The 15,971-nt window shown below is 35.2% G+C and overlaps 2 protein-coding genes across 8 annotated transcripts; one reads left to right on the top strand and one right to left on the bottom strand.

Moving 5' to 3' along the window:
• Positions 1-1,241: 1,241 nt before the first annotated feature.
• On the top strand, positions 1,242-9,520 carry lrif1 (ligand dependent nuclear receptor interacting factor 1). Its single transcript, XM_087264583.2, has 4 exons — positions 1,242-1,370; positions 4,256-5,891; positions 6,245-6,469; positions 8,075-9,520. Exons 1-4 carry the CDS (start codon positions 1,363-1,365, stop codon positions 9,038-9,040), a joined length of 2,835 nt encoding a protein of 944 aa, XP_087120709.1. The 5' UTR covers positions 1,242-1,362; the 3' UTR covers positions 9,041-9,520.
• An 80-nt stretch (positions 9,521-9,600) lies between these two features.
• On the bottom strand, positions 9,601-15,921 carry si:dkey-23c22.6. Of its 7 annotated transcripts, none has more exons than XR_015497897.1 (9): positions 15,810-15,921; positions 15,504-15,593; positions 14,457-14,582; positions 14,198-14,353; positions 14,007-14,091; positions 13,753-13,932; positions 11,852-11,886; positions 10,453-11,767; positions 9,601-10,251 (listed from the first exon to the last, which is right to left on the bottom strand). XR_015497897.1 is itself a non-coding variant. In XM_087264617.1 (9 exons), exons 1-9 carry the CDS (start codon positions 15,841-15,843, stop codon positions 11,737-11,739), a joined length of 747 nt encoding a protein of 248 aa, XP_087120743.1. In that variant the 5' UTR covers positions 15,844-15,921; the 3' UTR covers positions 9,601-11,736. The 7 variants fall into 7 exon arrangements, 2 of the variants coding, with proteins under 2 accessions (XP_087120743.1, XP_087120744.1); XR_015497898.1 differs by having other exon boundaries at positions 9,601-10,297; positions 10,828-11,767; XR_015497900.1 differs by having other exon boundaries at positions 14,032-14,091.
• Between the last annotated feature and the right edge of the window lie 50 nt (positions 15,922-15,971).

The following is a 15,971-nucleotide window of genomic DNA, read 5'->3' as shown; positions in this document are numbered from 1 at the left end:
TGTATTATATTTATTCTCGTTCTTTGATTATTTGACTTTTTTTTTTTCCTTTCATTTTTCCCCTTTATTTTAACGAAACAAAACAGCAGAACAATGACCACAGATTAAAACCAACAAATTTCTCATAATCATAGCACATAATGAAGATAAAAAAACAACATAAAAATACACAAAGCATTAACAATGGAAGAATACATAAATTAACCAAGGGTTATGGTGATTAAGATTTTGCAAAAATGTACCCGAAATCCTGGGACCTACATAGTCAAGGAAATGAGTTCAGATCTGATCAAAATTGTCACATTTTCCTTTTGACCAGTGGGTAATATATTCCAATGACATAAGATCAAATATTACTTTATGCCAGTCTGATCTTGTTTGTGTTTTATCAGATATCCACTTAAGAAATATACTCTTAAGGGCAGCATAGGTAAGAACGTTTAACAACTTCCTGTTTGTTGCACTTTTCAAATAATTATCAGCAAGACCTAACAAAAAATAAGAGCAAAAGTCACATCTTGTATTAAATATAAGACTATATTTAAGTCTCCCAGTGGCGTCATGATGACGCAGTGGATAGCACAATTGCCTCACAGCAAGAAGGTCGCTGGTTCGAGTCCCGGCTGGGCGAGTTGCCATTTCTGTGTGGAGTTTGCATGTTTCCTCCAGGTGCTCCACTTGTGAATTGAATAAGCTAAATTGGCCGTGTGCGAGTGTGTTTGGGTGTTTGCCAGTGTTGATTTGTGGCTGGAAGGGCATCGTAAAACATACGCTAGATAAGTTGGTGGTTCATTCTGCTGTGGCGACCCCTAATTAATAATGGAACCAAACCGAAAAGAAAATGAATGACTTATTCTCCAACTAAATCTGTACCCAATAGCATTTAATATGTATACAATTCCAAATACAATGCATAAAATCACCTTCTTCAACTTTTCACTTTAAACAGAATGGAGAAGAATTTGGATTAAACTTATGTCTACGTGATGGGGTTGTTTGGAGACTATGCAAAAGCTTGAATAGTTTTTTTTTTGTTCTAATACAGACTGATATAATACTCAGATTGATATAAAAGTGTCGACTGAGCATCCCAGAGCTCTTTACCAAACATCTAGGGTTGCCTCACTATTAACTATAACCCATAACAACTTTGCGTTTTTCTTTAACTGGGATAGCGTTTACCCCCACATTCCTGAGACGTTTCGTGTGTCTTTTAGTTTGAAAACGCATTTCCGGTGTGTGTGTGTGTGTTTCCGTATCCTGTCGAGAGCTTCGTTCGCTCAGTGTTATAGATAAAATCTAACGGTTCGCTGAAGAAAACACGAGGTTTTTCTTGAGGTGTGATGTCTACGGACTGTCAAGATGGAGGGGTAAGTTTATAAGTTCTTTGTTTGATGTTATTCATGAAATAATGTTTGTGTTTTTGCTCGGTTATTGTAAGCTCCTCCAAAATGGCGAGTGTTTTGGTGTCTTAATGTCGCGCGCGGGTATATAACCTCAGAAAACGCGCAAAACCAAACAAAATTTAAAAAGACATTTCAGTCAAAACTCCAGAGCAATTTCACTGAACTGCGTACATAAATCGACACATGTTGGATATGATAAATGTCCAGTATATGTTTAATGTTTGCAGCTTATATTTTACATGACAGTTTCACGTTTTCATCAATTAAATATTATTTGAATATTAATATCTTAAGTTACTGAGAATGAGACGGGTGCACAACTGTTTGTATGTAATGTAACGTTAAGCCATAAATATTAAACACAATTGATGAATGGAGGATCAGTAAGATTTTTGTTTTTGCATTTGAGAGATGTCTGAAAACAGTAATATTATAACCCATGTTGTCCTGCTCCAACTAAATAAACACACCTAAACATGCTAACCGGTGTCTTGCTGCCTAGAAAGTCATAGGCAGATGTGTTTTGTTCTTGTTGGCACTAAACTGCCTGACACCGGCCTGCCAGGATCGAGTATCCACAACCCTGGTTTATATTAGGCCTGCACGATATTGGAAAAATCTGATATTGGGATATTTTAATTTTCTTCGATGAAGAATAGTTTTATAAGATAGTCTGAATAGCACTATTTGATGGTTTTCTGTGAAGTCTAACAATATTCATGTACAGAAATTGAAAAATCACAGTGCAAATAATGCTTTTCTTACTTTTTGTCCAGGATTCTAGCCTAAATATCTTAAATATTTTCATATCAGGTAAAATATTGTCTTGTTTTAAAATTTTCTTTAATTTTTACCTTTCATGTTTTTCTTAAAATAAACTAAACTGTCTGACAGTGGGACAAGTAAAATAATCTTGTTTTGTGTTGAAATGTAGGTATTTGGACTAGAAACAAGACAAAAATACTAATTTAGAAAAACATTTGTTTTTTGCATAATTCTGCATAAATGCAGTAATTGAATACAATTCTGTAGCTCCTGGTCAATTATAATTCAGACTAGTCATGGGCTGGTATAAGGTTCTGTTCGTATAATAACCATAGATAAAAATATCACGGTTTCGCAGTATTGTGATTGCTGCTCTAAAATATATTCTTTTTAAATGTCTGGGTAAAAAACTAAAACATTTTTCCCTTTTAAACAGAATATTTTATTTTAAGAAACATTTCAAATGTTTTGGAACAGTAAACATGTCAGGCTAAATCATTCATAGGACAGCAGAAGTCAACGATTCATTTATTTAAAATGGCATCTTTGATTTTTTTTCTGCAGGAGATACTGTTGTCCTAAAAAACAACAACAAAAAATAATTCTAAAAAAGGTAAATAAAAAATCTTACACATACCTTCAGAACGGTAATGCAGAAAATTTTTATGGTTTTAAAACCTTGACTTTTCCAAACCGCTGTAAAATGGTTAACGTCCCATGCCTAATTTAGGCTCTACATTGCATATCTTGCGATGTGACTAGTGCAGCACTGGTTTATACTGAAATCTTTAAAAAAAAAAAAGATTTGTACTAAGGATATTATCACTGGTTGCAAATATAACATTACATTGTATGGAAGAAGTTCTCAGTGGATTCAGAGACTGAAACAGGTCTATGTAATGGAAAAAATAACTGCTTGTACAAATGAAGACTGATATTTTTCTGAAGAGGTGGAAAAGTATTACATCATCTTTAGATATGTACATTTAGAGGTTAATTAACCACTAACCAATGCTATCTTTGGTAACTACAATGTAACACAATGTGACTTGATGTACAAATGTATCCCCTGAAAAGTATTTATGATGGCAGTACTTTTTATTTACTTATTTTTTGTATTATTTATTTCTGCATCTTTAAGGGGTTCAATTGTTGGGGAAGGGGTTGTTCTGAATTTTTTTTTTTTAATTATAAATTATTATTAATTATAATTAATACCATTTATGAATAGAAAAAAAACAGCATTTATTCAATATAAAAATCTTTTTCAGCACTGAAATGTTTCAGGGCTTGAAATTGTGATCGTTTTGGTAGCATGTGCACCCAAAATATTATCTATGCGACCTCAAAATATTTCGTAGCATTTGTGCGAGTGCATAAATTATTGCTGTGCGACCTGTTTCCACTGGAAAATGTTCACAGCATGCACAGATTTAGGAGACATTCATGCAGAATGCATCTTTGCACCTAAAAAATTCCAAATGCAGCAATCGGGGAAAGGTTAAAAACAGTTGTTGTCATGTCAACTTGCAGTAAACAAAATCCTGCTATGCAGCCGTGCAGTTGGCTGCTATATGTAAAATTTAACACTGCGGACTACACCATCGCAAAAGAGCTTGCATGCATTGAATTTAAACTAATATTGCAGCTCATGAAAAGACTGTTATTGCTTTTAAGATGACATATGCAAATAATAAGTTATATGTCAATATTATCTGTGAAATATCAGACACCACCCGTAAGAACACAGCACAGTTATTATCGTTAACTCATTCATGTCAAGCAGCGCATACAGAATTTTTGGTGTGTTAGTTTTGATTAGTGTTGACTTATGCAATAAGTCTGTTGTATACAGCTTATAGTAACGGTGCTCATCATTTTTGGTCGGTGAGCTTAAATTTCGGTTGGTGCGCCTACATTTTTGAAGTTAAGAGCACCAGTGCTACCTAGCAAAAAGGTTAATGTCATTTTTGGTCAGTCTTTTTAAATATTAATTTCTTTCTATAAATGTAATAGTGTGTGGTCTTTTTAGTCTTGGTTAGTTTTTTTTTGTATCTAAATTGACACATTTTCTCATCTTTTAGTGGAACTGGAGTCTACTACCAAGCAATGCCTGCAGTGGGACCAGACGGGAAAAATGTCATGAAGTTGATCCCTGTACAGAAAGTGAACGGACAGTTTTATCCGACCTCTCTTAACTCGTATAGAGATAATGTAGATCTACAGCTGAAAGCCTATGCAAAGCCTGTTCATCCCCCCAATGCCTTGACATCTCAAACCCAGCCTCGACTTCCCTCTCTTCAGGCCACAGCAGATGGACGTTATGTCCTTAAAACCTCACCAGAGGTCAGAACTTTATCTAACCTGGTCCGAACTCAACAAGGTGGAACAAATAACCTCATCATTCACAATCCAAAGCAAGTGCACATTTCTCCTTCAGCACACTCGGTATCCCAGTATACAGTCCAGTTATCTCCTCAACCCAGTCCAAAGAGCATGACAGCGGTCCAAACGTTGCCTGTGACTATAAAGTCGCCTGTTCTCCCAAACGGTCATTTCCTGGAGATCCCTCCAAATGCAAAAGTAAGAACAATGCCAGCAACTGCACTCCCGCAGTCCATCAAATGTCGCATATTGAACTCTGTGAATAACATCTCAAACCCTGACAAAACTCCACCTACTGTCGTGCTCGTTTCCCCTGTAAATTCAGTGAGGCTAAATTCTAACCAGCAAGTAGTTTCGCTCCCAAAGCAGAGTCAAGTACAAAAGACCCTCTCTCTAAATCCCCCTACAAACCTGCAAAATCCTGTTTGTGTTCCTAAAACCAATGAAGTGAATACTCCCATTAAATGGGTCATCCAAGAGGGAACGGGCGCATCTGCTCGTTGCCTTATACCCGTTTCATCACAGAATGTAAACTCTGACCGTGTAAAAACAGTCACACATGTCAACTCAAATGAAATCGCAGCAAGCAAACCCACAGTTCCTCAAACCATCCTAGAAAAAATCACCCCGGGCAAAGACAATGCGCTGGTCATGTGCAATGGGAAGGTCTATTTTGTGGCCAGGAAGAATTCGGAAATCGCCAAGGATGTGTTGATCAGCGAAGGAGAGAAACGAGGGATTCTGAGCATCTCTCCTGCTCTCCCAGCCAGCTCTGCACTAGCATCAACCTCTTCTAAACCAGACCCCAAACCAAGCGTAAGTGAAGTCATTGACCTCTGTGATGATGACGACGAAGAAGAGACGTCCACATGTCTGGGAGGAGCTCCGGGGAATCTGCCCTCTCCCAGTCAAACAGAGGCAGATGAGAGCGATGAAGAATCCAATGTTATATTTGTGTCATATATTCCACCAAAGACAAGTGCAAAAGCAGCAAGTTCAGACTCTCAGAAGACTTGTGAAGAACATGCAGAGCACAGAAGAAAATCTGTTACACAGAAGGAAGGAGAAAATGTGGCATATGCAGAAGTGGATAGTGATAGCGGTATTGATAATCTGAGTGACGTGATGATGGATGAGCTGGTCAAGGAAAATGACGTGGCTGACAGAAACTTGAGTTTTGTATCTGAAAGTGTGAATATAGAGGAAGAGAAAGAAGTCGTTAATGAAAGTTCATCGGAAGCGAGATGTCAAGATAATGCAGTTGTAATTGAATATGCCAGAGTATTGGAACAGCCCCAAAACCTCTGTAATCAAACTACTGAGAACATTGAAAAGGTAAAACACCATGATCCACAGCTATTGGGGAAATTATCTAGATTAAAATTTGAGTAAAACAGTTTATATTTAGTTTAAAAATGAATGATTGCCAGCATAAGAAAGTTGTAATTTACACATTTTTGTTATGTAGTTTATGGTTATGTTGTTAATATTAATTTAAAAAGAAATAAAAAATTCTAGAAAACATTTTAAAACACAACTAACTAAACATTTGTTATTTTAAAGCAAGAAAGAGAGAAATTTTGGGTGGTCTCTTAAATTTTTTCGGTAGCTGTATGTTTGTTTTTACTGGAATAATGATCTGTCACCTGTTGAAGGCCTGACATGTTTCATGTCCTCTTCTCTCCCAGGCTTTTGAAAATCCCACTCCAAGTCATCAGCCCAAGAGTGACCGTGAACTGAGAAAAGAGTTTGGCATCACCTCTTATATCCAAATTTGCTTGCAAAAAACAAAACCGACTGTGGCGAGTGATCAGCAGAAAGAGAGACTAATCATAAACAAACGCACATTGGATGGCCTTCGTAAGGTGATCCAGGATTCAAAGCTGCAATCAAAAATCCAGCAGATGATCCAGGTCAGGAATTCATTTGTCTTGATTTTGTCATAATGTACAATGCATGTACTTTAAAAGGAATTTTAACAGGTATAATACATAAATACAACTTTTTTCTTAGTTATTAAACTCAATTAAAATTAAGTTAAACAAGCTTCATGATTTAAATGAAATAAAAATTCGTTTTGATGTATTCAAATTAAGATTTCATTTTAGAAAAAAAAATGGAAATAAAACTCCTAAGAAGTTTTGAAATCTGAAAGAAAAAAAAAAAACAAGGAATTTCATAGGGTACACAGTGGGGAAAGAGTAGTGAAAAATCATACTTATGTAAAGTACCATTACTTGCCTAAAAATGTTGTGTGAGTAAAAGTATTAGTTTTGAAGTAGTGAGTATTACGCTGTAAAAAGCTGATGCATTTACATGTCATTTGTGGATGTGTGTAAACGTAACATTCTGTAGTGCGTTCAGTTATTGCCCAGCTGGCACACAACGTCATAAGACAGTAATTTTAGGTTTGATTTATGTTGTGATGTCAACGTGACCAAAAGTCTTGCCAGTGTCTAAGGACAACCTTATTTTGTTGTCCAATAAAGACATCAAATGGTGTTGATATTAGGTTGATTTTAGATTGTGTAAGAAACTGACCAAAATCCAACGTCGAGCCGACATCTTGAACCAACGATAGATGTCATAATGGTAACGTCAAGCTGTAACATCATTAGATGTTGATTTTAGGTTGGACATTGATCTCAGCCTGACATTGGGTTCTGAAGTCAACCTGATTTTCATTTTCAAACAAAATGCAACATCCCCACGACGTTGGGGTACAATGTCAATCTGACGTCATAATGACGTATTGTGCCTGCTGGGTGTTTAAAACCATTTCAGTCAACATACAGTAAACGTCTCTCCAGTAATATCTGGATGCAGCGTTGATGGTGCAAACTGAGATTGCATATCTGCATCCAGACCCTTCTCCATCCGTCATCCTCTCATCAGTGACATGCATCTAAACAGTCTCTGGGTCATTGCGTGTAAAGATTTTGGACATTTTCTTGGACACTTTTGATGCTTTCAAACAGTTTGCTGCAATTATTAATCGCCCATGTGTTGAGGTAATTCATTATGATGGGATTTATCTTCTACGTGTGATTTGATTGGACAGGAATCACAGAACTGAATTTTCTAATCCCCGTAGACAAAAAAAAAATAGAGACTGCATGTTAAAGGAAAGTAGTGGAGCTGCATTTATTGCTTTTAGTTTGTTCATTTCAGCATTTATTATGTATAAACAAGCAATACATTATTCATTGCTTGTCTTGCGTTTTACATATCACATTTACTAATTATCTTGAGTTTCACCAAAAAGTTTTACCAAAGTTTGAGTTTAAATTTAAGCTAAATTAAACTTAATTGTTTTAAATTGTTACTTAAGATAAATGAACCTTTTATTTATTTATTTTCTTTCCATTTTTAAAACAGAATTCTAACTCCTAAATACATTTCTTCCTTCACTTTGTACTTGTAAATAACTAACAGTAATCTTCTTTTGGAGAGGGATCACTTTGAGTAAAATCAAAGATTTGTTTCATGCTGATTTTGCTCATTTGCTGTTCTTGTAGGCTCCTCACCCTAAAACAGAGGAGGATGAAGTTCTGAAGGCCAAAAGGCAAAAGCTGGAGCAGGAAGAGACTGAAAATACTCCCGTTTTAAGCACCACAAACACAATACACATCTCAGACATTCCCATGGGAAGAAGTTTGGTCTCAAAGACCTGTCAAGAAGAGGTTTGTTCACCATCAGAATCTGCAGCCAACAAGGATCACACACGATCTGAAATGGCAGCAGATGTTTCTGGTAGCACATGCGGTCTCACTCCCTCACTCCCACAAAAAGCCCCACAGACTGCTAGTCCTCTCTTCTCTCCTTTCCCTGCAAGGAATGTTCCACCTCGTTTGAAAAAAGGTAAGATGTGCACGGCTTGTCCCTGTGGGACGATTTTAGGGGCTTCAGAATCCACTTCATCACATGAGAAAACAAATCCATGTACTGACTCAAATAAAGAGACAAAAACCATCTGCTCGAATAAACCACCAGGAGAAAATTGTCAAGCTCAGAAACCTCAAGCTAAAGATCCTGTTAAGAAATCTGAAAAGAAACCGCCATCAAAAAGTCCACTTAAAGACTTGGCTCCGTTAGAAAGCTCTATTAGTGAAACATCACTCAACGTTTCCTCAGTGAACGTTACCTCAAGTGCTGCTGCTGCTGCTGCTGCTGTTGGCACAAACCAAACTGCTGAAGCTCCTTCAGTCCAACCTGAAATTAGTAACATGTTGAGCAGAAACACCAATGCTGAAACATCACAGCAAAACACTGGACAATGTGAAAGCGATTCAAACTACACCAGCATGCCTTTGTCTAAAGACAATTTAGGACCCAAAATGGACAAATTTCCGATGCAAGAGTTGTACTCGTTGGAAACGCTGGATGCTGAGGAGATCAAACGTCTGGAGAGAATCAAGCGGTTGAAAGATCTGCTGAAGGAGAAGGAAGCTGCGCTGCAGCGGATGCAGAACATGAACATTTAGCCTGACACCATCATGCGTCAGAGACTACCAGAAAACTGATGTACATAGTTTGTACAGCATCGCTATTTACTAACCTTTCCTTTTAATGCATTTTATTGCATTTGTTTCATTCAGTCTTTGAGTACATGTGAGTTATGTGTTTGTCTTATTTATAGGTGTTCAGAGTGTAAGCAACTTTAACTAGCATCTTTGTAAGTTTTCTGTGCCTTTGTCACTACTTTATTTTCTGTAGTCTAATAATAGATGTTTTTGGACTTTTGTTATTGAACAAAAAAACTTTTTGGGAAACCTTTTGCTAAGCAGATGAAGAAAGGAAACTGTTACATTAATGGAGTAATACCTTTTTCATTTTTGTATTTTGCTACAGAACTGCTCACTGACCTGTAAATATTTTAAAATGTGAACTATTTCCAGTACTGTTGTATTTGGGCTCATTTATTTTATTTCTAATAATATTATAAAAGTAACCTGTTTAATTCATAATTGTTAGTAATTTATTATCTGTCGCATGGTCTGTCATCTTGTTTGCATGTTAGAAAAAACAATAACAGAAAAAAATATCTGAACAAAGAAGTCAATTTATTGAGCGTTTTCATTAAACATGATCAAAAACGTTAGTGCAAATATGAGAAGCAGCTCAACAGATCTCATGCTGTGCATTTAAGCTGCATTGTTACTCGAGGTACGCACATTAGATTCAAATCAATCAAATAAAAAAATTATTTACTTTCAAATTTATTTAGATTTTGTCCCAAAGTTCACCTTTAGAGAATTTCTTACAGTGAATAAAGTTATACTTAACACGACTAATAATTTTATAATAAAAGATAAAGTAAATGGTTGACTCGATGCTTTAACTGCACAGTAACACAAGTGCAACAACTGTATTGCCCACAAAAAAAAAAAAAAACTTGACTGCAAATGTACACACAAAGGGACAAGTTTGGGGAAAAAAATCTGTCTTAAAATTTGTTGTATAAAATAATGCAAATGTACAATGAATTCTTATGTACAATGTATTATTTGCATTACGTGTACACAAACACAAAGACTAAAGTTTTGTGTACACACACAAACACTGAAAGGTCCTCTTTCTAAAAGACAGGTAAAAATGTTATCCCATAAATGAACAATTTAAATGTTGGTCTTTTTTATTAAACAGATTTTACATAAAAAGCAGTTTAATTACATTTTTTTTTTGCCTGGGGTCCCTCAAGAACAGGGGTCACCAATCTCGGTCCTGGAGGGCCGGTGTCCCTGCAGGGTTTAGCTCCAACTTGCCTCAACACTCCTGCCCGTATGTTTCAAGTTTACCTAGTAAGACCTTGATTAGCTTGTTCAGGTGTGTTTGATTAGGGTTGGAGCTAAAATCTGCAGGACACCGGCCCTTCAGGAACAAGTTTGGTGACCACTGCTCAAGAACATTAGTCAATTACTTAACAAGAAGACCATACAAGGGTTAACACAATATTTAACACATATTGAAATATGAAATAAACCATAACTTTGAAGATTTAGTGCAAAATGCCATTACTCGTGAAGAATATGTAATGTAATACAAAACAGATTTATTGCTTTATAAACATTAGCACCTAAACTTATTACCTGGGGAATTGGTCAAGCACAGTTTCTTAAACAATACCATATCTCCTATAAAACCACACAGTTTCTACTTCATTTGACAGGAAACAAAGACATGAATGTCTTGGATCACATGGGGTGAGAAAACTATCAGGAAATTTGAATTCTACAGTGAACTAGAAAAAATACTTTTAGGGCCGGTGTACATACATATCTAAAATAAAGTACAGACAATAAGAAATCTAAATTAAACACAAACACTGTCAAGTAGACAAGCAAAACTTCATGTTAAAAAAAGCAAATGATTGTTAATACGTTGCCACTATCAGCACAACATAACGTAAAGCTTGTAAGCTGAAATCAATCCAGTGGGGATTAATTTGTATTTTATATAGGATCAGGTGATTGACTGGGCTATTCTCCAGTTTGATTTTCTTTATCTGAAAGCATGTGAGAGTTTCCTCGGCTGTGTTTTGGATGATTGTCTTGCTGAAATGTCCACCCTGGTTTCATCTTCATCACCCTGATAATGTAGACGTTGGATTGAAGCAGCTGATAATAATTTACACTGAGGAAGGGCAGAAGATTGCTGAATAACTAATGAGAGATTTTAGCAGCTGTCTGGGCTTTCACTGTCTTTCTACACATCCCTTTCTTCATGTGTGCAATTTTTTCCCCCCTGCGTCATTTAATTTTACGATGCATAACTTCATTTGTAAACTAATCAGATTTGTTTTCTTTGCATATATAAATTTATTTGGTTGTTACCAACATCTGGTTAAAATTACGAAAGTCAACAACGCCTTTAGAAGTGTGTTTTCTGAGAAAATTGGTGACATGGTGAATACATATTTCCCCCACTGTACGTTTACTTTGTGACCTTTTCTGTTCCAGCTGTATAATGGATCATTCTTACTGTCTGCTGGTTTTGTATTTTGCTGCTGTTAGTTTGTCCTTCTAGATGAGTTCACCCTGGTGTTCTTCAACAGACTCGTGAAGGAAACTATTTCAGGAGGAAGTTTCTGGAGGGACTTAAGCTTCTCCACCACGTCAAGGTCACAGCAACCGGAGAAGTGCATGATGGAGAGACAGAAGTGTGGCTTGAGAGTTTTGAATTAAATATTCCTTTGCTCATTAATTTTCTCCCTGCAAACAAACATTTACATGTATTAGTCATGTATTATAACTTCATGTCACCTGCATACATAGACAAAAAGGAAAGCTTCTTACGGTGTGCTACTTGATATAGTTTCCTGAATGGGATGCTGTGGAGAGTAAAACCAAAACATCAGTTAACATCCAGGCAAATTAAAACTGTTTATAATTTAAAAATTAATAAATAATTAAATGTTTTAAATGTCTCAATTATACAATTGAAGTCATAATTATTAGCCCCTCTTTGAATTTTTTTTCTTTTTTAAATATTTTACAAATGATGTTTAACAGACCAAAGAACTTTTCACAATATGTCTGATATTTTTTCTTCTGCAGAAAGTCTTATTTGTTTTATTTTGGCTAAAATAAAATCTGTTTAATTTTTAAAAAACATTTTAAGGTCAAAATTATTTGCCCCTTTAATCCATATTTTTCGATAATCTACAGAACCATCATTACACAGTTACTTGCTTAATTACCTTAACCTGCCTAGTTAACCAAATTAACCTAGTTAAGCCTTTAAATGTCACTTTAAGCTGTATAAAAGTGTCTTGAAAAATATCTAGTCAAATATTATTTGCTGTCATCATGGCAAAGATAAAATAAATCAGTTATTAGAAATGAGTTATTAAAACTATTGTTTAAAAATGTGTTGAAAAAAAAAATCTTCTCTCTGTTAAATAGAAATTGGGGAAAAAATAAACAGGGGGGCTAATAATTCTGACTTCAGCTGTATATGATCACACACTTGTGCATTCAGTGACTGACCAAATACCATATTGTGATGTGCAGAATCATTTATGATATTATTTCAATTTTAAGAAATAAAGGACTTACCTGTACATTGAGATTCGCCTGACCTATGAAAAGATATATTTGCAGTAAAAATACAGTAAAACAGGCCAAAAATACAAAACTATTTACTTTGACACAACTTTTTGAAAATGAATTTTTGCTTTTATTTAATCAATTACAAAATTGACAAAGCAATAAATATTTCTCTGCTTTGAAAAAAAGGGCCTGCCAGTAGAGGTTTCAGGGACAGAACCTTATAGAGTTAGACTAAAGATCTGGAGAGTGAGATGCATAAAAACTAATGATCCTGGGTAAATATATAGTATAAATATGGAAGTCTTTTAAATATTTATTGTATCATACTTTCAAAAAAAATTTAAGGTCATTTTACCCCATATACATAAGAATAAAACAAAGACTTGCGTATTTATACTATATGTAATACCCAGGATTATAAGTTTTAATGCAGCTCACTCTCCAAATATTTAATTTAATTTTAGGTGGATTTGCCCTTGAAGTCTCTACAGACAGGCAGGCTTTTTTTAAAAGCATATTTGTTTTATTTCATTCTGTGTATATGTATATGGGGGTAAAATTGCCTTAAATGTTCTTTTAAACTTTGATAAGATAAATATTTAAACGTGACGACAAATCACATGGTGCCATTATGAATATGGTCTAGAACCAGCACTGATCAAATACTAACCACAAATAAATCTAGTTTCAAAACAAATAAACCAGCACTGTCATTCTCTACAACACTGATTTGTGCAACAGCAAAAATGTTAGAAAGCTGCAATTCACCAATTCCCATGTTTTTAGTAACATTTAAAGCTTTGTTTTTGTAAAAAAAAGTAGTGTAGGGAAAAAATATATATATATTAAAATCTTAAGTCACTTTAAAGAAGAAAATAAATGTTTTACTTAGTCACTTTTTACATGTAAAAGTATTGGTCGTTTTTTTGCATTTTATTTGTTTTTTAGAGTAAGAGTAAGCTTAAATTTGTAATATATTATTTTTTTTTTACCCAACACTGGTTGTACTTTATGCTTTCTATGACATTTTCTCTGAAAATAGGTCATTTAAGCAACAAAGTTTTACAATACCGGTTTTAGCAATTGTCCATCAAATGTAACCAAACACTGGCATTGCATTTACAGAAAAAATATTACATGAGTACCACATTCACTCACCATTAGAGTTGTTTGGTTGAAACCAGCAAAGAGAAATGAAGAAGAACATCGTTACACCCACTAGTGTAACACCACATAATAGACCATATCTTCCCCGCGTAGGTCTGCATGTGACATCTTTTACAGAGCTGCCATCTTCTGTCTGCATTTCATTTAAAGCTGTACAACTAAGATAAACAGTTATATTTATTAAAACAGATAACACAACTTATACAGAGAGTACAAATGACATTGTACATACTTTAACCATTTGATACATTTCAGACCTGATGGAGAAAAAAACCCATGTGTGCAGTCCACACAAACTGTATCTGTGGTCTTTGTTCCTGTAAGCAGTACCTTTGTTAAGCATTTTCCCCCTATTTTGCCTAAACTACCTCTTAAACAATGAATCACAATGATACAATTAACTGATGTTTTGTTAAACAGTACCTTGTGTTTTTGTTTCTTGTCCTGCTTTGCAAACACTGTGTCTTATCGAACGACTGCACTGCTGATTTAAGAACTCAATGCAGTAATGATCATCAAGCACATCACAGATGCTGTCTTGCATTGTTGTGCATTTACTCTTGATATAAAGTCCATGATCTAAAACAAAACATATAATGGCACTCAAAAATGAAATTAGAAAATTACTCATACATGATGTCGCATACGTGGTGATAACAAAAAATTGGCAACAGGAACGCACCTTCAGCACAGTTTCTGCAAGGGAAACAGTTATGAAGTCCATTTGGTTCATTCATGAATGTTCCTGAAGGACAGGGTTTACATGTGGTGCTCAAATCACCACTGCAGTCACTGCGAACAATTGAGCCTTAAAAAGTGTAAAATCAAGTTGTTCAGCTGTGGGAACACTATACATTTAACCATCTCAGTAAATACATGACTTGCTGTAGATTTACAAACTAAATGACATTTAAGTTTTTCTAGTCATACTTTAACAGGTGTAAATGCTGTCTATACAGTGGATGCAAATTTTATGTTATCTGTGCGTTTTGAACCCTAATGAGAAATAAACTTTAATATTTTGAAATATAATGGATCATGTTCTTATTAAAGATGTTTCATATGCTTGCGTCAAAAATAGATACATATTTTTCTTATGGAGTCTATTCTTTATAGACGTGCCCAGCAGAGCATACTGCTGCCTCGATGCGCTCACCTAACCCCACCCCTCAATTTCATTGAGTCTGACGCATTGGTCCGACGTTGCAAAACGGAGATAATGAGATATGCGGTCTTAGCTTGAATCAAGGCTGCATCCAGATACTATTGGGATGGGCAGATGGCAAAATGGTATGTACATCATCAGATCAATAAAAGCTCAGAACAAAAGTTCGACAAGGGCTGCATGGGTTAGTCATTTTTATATATGTATTATTTCAATTTTTTAAGATTATTACTATGTGTGCATGTTTTATTTTCAGCTGTTTATCTAATAATATTAAGATACACCATACAATATTATATAAAATACAATGCATGCAACAGCTATTACAATATCATAGGCCTATAGAATATATTTCATAAAATATCTTAAAAATAAATTTCAGACAGATGTCGCTGTTAGACAGCTTTTTAGAATTTTATTTCAAATGCGTCATGAGCTGCATTTCTAGTATCGGTTTGATTAATGTAACGTTAATGTGCGTCCAAATACAATAGCGAAATGCAGAAAATTGTAAAACTGTTGATATTAGTGTCATTTGTTATAAAAATGTGTTAGTGAGCCTACCAACACTGCACATTGGACAACACTCTCCAGCAGCTGATTTATATTCACTGGGCCCGCAAGCATCTCCAAATCCGGGAAGTGTACAAAAAACTGTTAAGAAAAGGTTTACGAATATAAGTACCACACCATACACTTCTAAATAACGATTTTTATAACCAACAAATGAACAGGATGGTATTTAACTGTCACTTTCGAAATGAGTCAGTAAGAACTTCGTGCTTTTGTTGTTTCGCCTTTTCGCAGCAAACAAAAGTGTCTGAAATACATCCCGGATTGCACAATAGTTTACGGGGCAGCTCCGCTTACCTACAAGGAGAATGCCAGTTCCCACAATCGTCATTTTCGTCGCTTACAACTTGTAAAAAAAACACCATTGTTTTCCTTGTTTCTTGCTCAATCCGCCATTTTGTATTTCTTCTTCTTCCTATTGTATCTGTATGCAGCGTTGATGATGCGAACAGCATTCGT

The sequence above is a fragment of the Danio rerio genome, chromosome 8 (genome assembly GCF_052040795.2).
Source record: "Danio rerio strain M-AB ecotype USA chromosome 8, GRCz13ab, whole genome shotgun sequence".
NCBI classification, from domain to species: Eukaryota; Metazoa; Chordata; class Actinopteri; order Cypriniformes; family Danionidae; genus Danio; species Danio rerio.
This window is presented reverse-complemented; position numbering and strand designations above follow the sequence as displayed.

What these genes read in the sequence shown, in the direction of transcription:
- lrif1 (XM_087264583.2), top strand. An exon ending in CTACTGAGAACATTGAAAAG is followed by an intron (nt 5,892 to 6,244) that starts GTAAAACACCAT and finishes CTTCTCTCCCAG; the next exon opens with GCTTTTGAAAATCCCACTCC. An exon ending in AAATCCAGCAGATGATCCAG is followed by an intron (nt 6,470 to 8,074) that starts GTCAGGAATTCA and finishes CTGTTCTTGTAG; the next exon opens with GCTCCTCACCCTAAAACAGA.
- si:dkey-23c22.6 (XM_087264617.1), bottom strand. Translation starts at nt 15,843, where the DNA reads ATGACGATTGTGGGAACTGGCATTCTCCTTGTAG. An exon ending in ACAAGAAACAAAAACACAAG is followed by an intron (nt 14,092 to 14,197) that starts GTACTGTTTAAC and finishes TACTGCTTACAG; the next exon opens with GAACAAAGACCACAGATACA. An exon ending in AAATGTATCAAATGGTTAAA is followed by an intron (nt 13,933 to 14,006) that starts GTATGTACAATG and finishes TGTTTATCTTAG; the next exon opens with TTGTACAGCTTTAAATGAAA.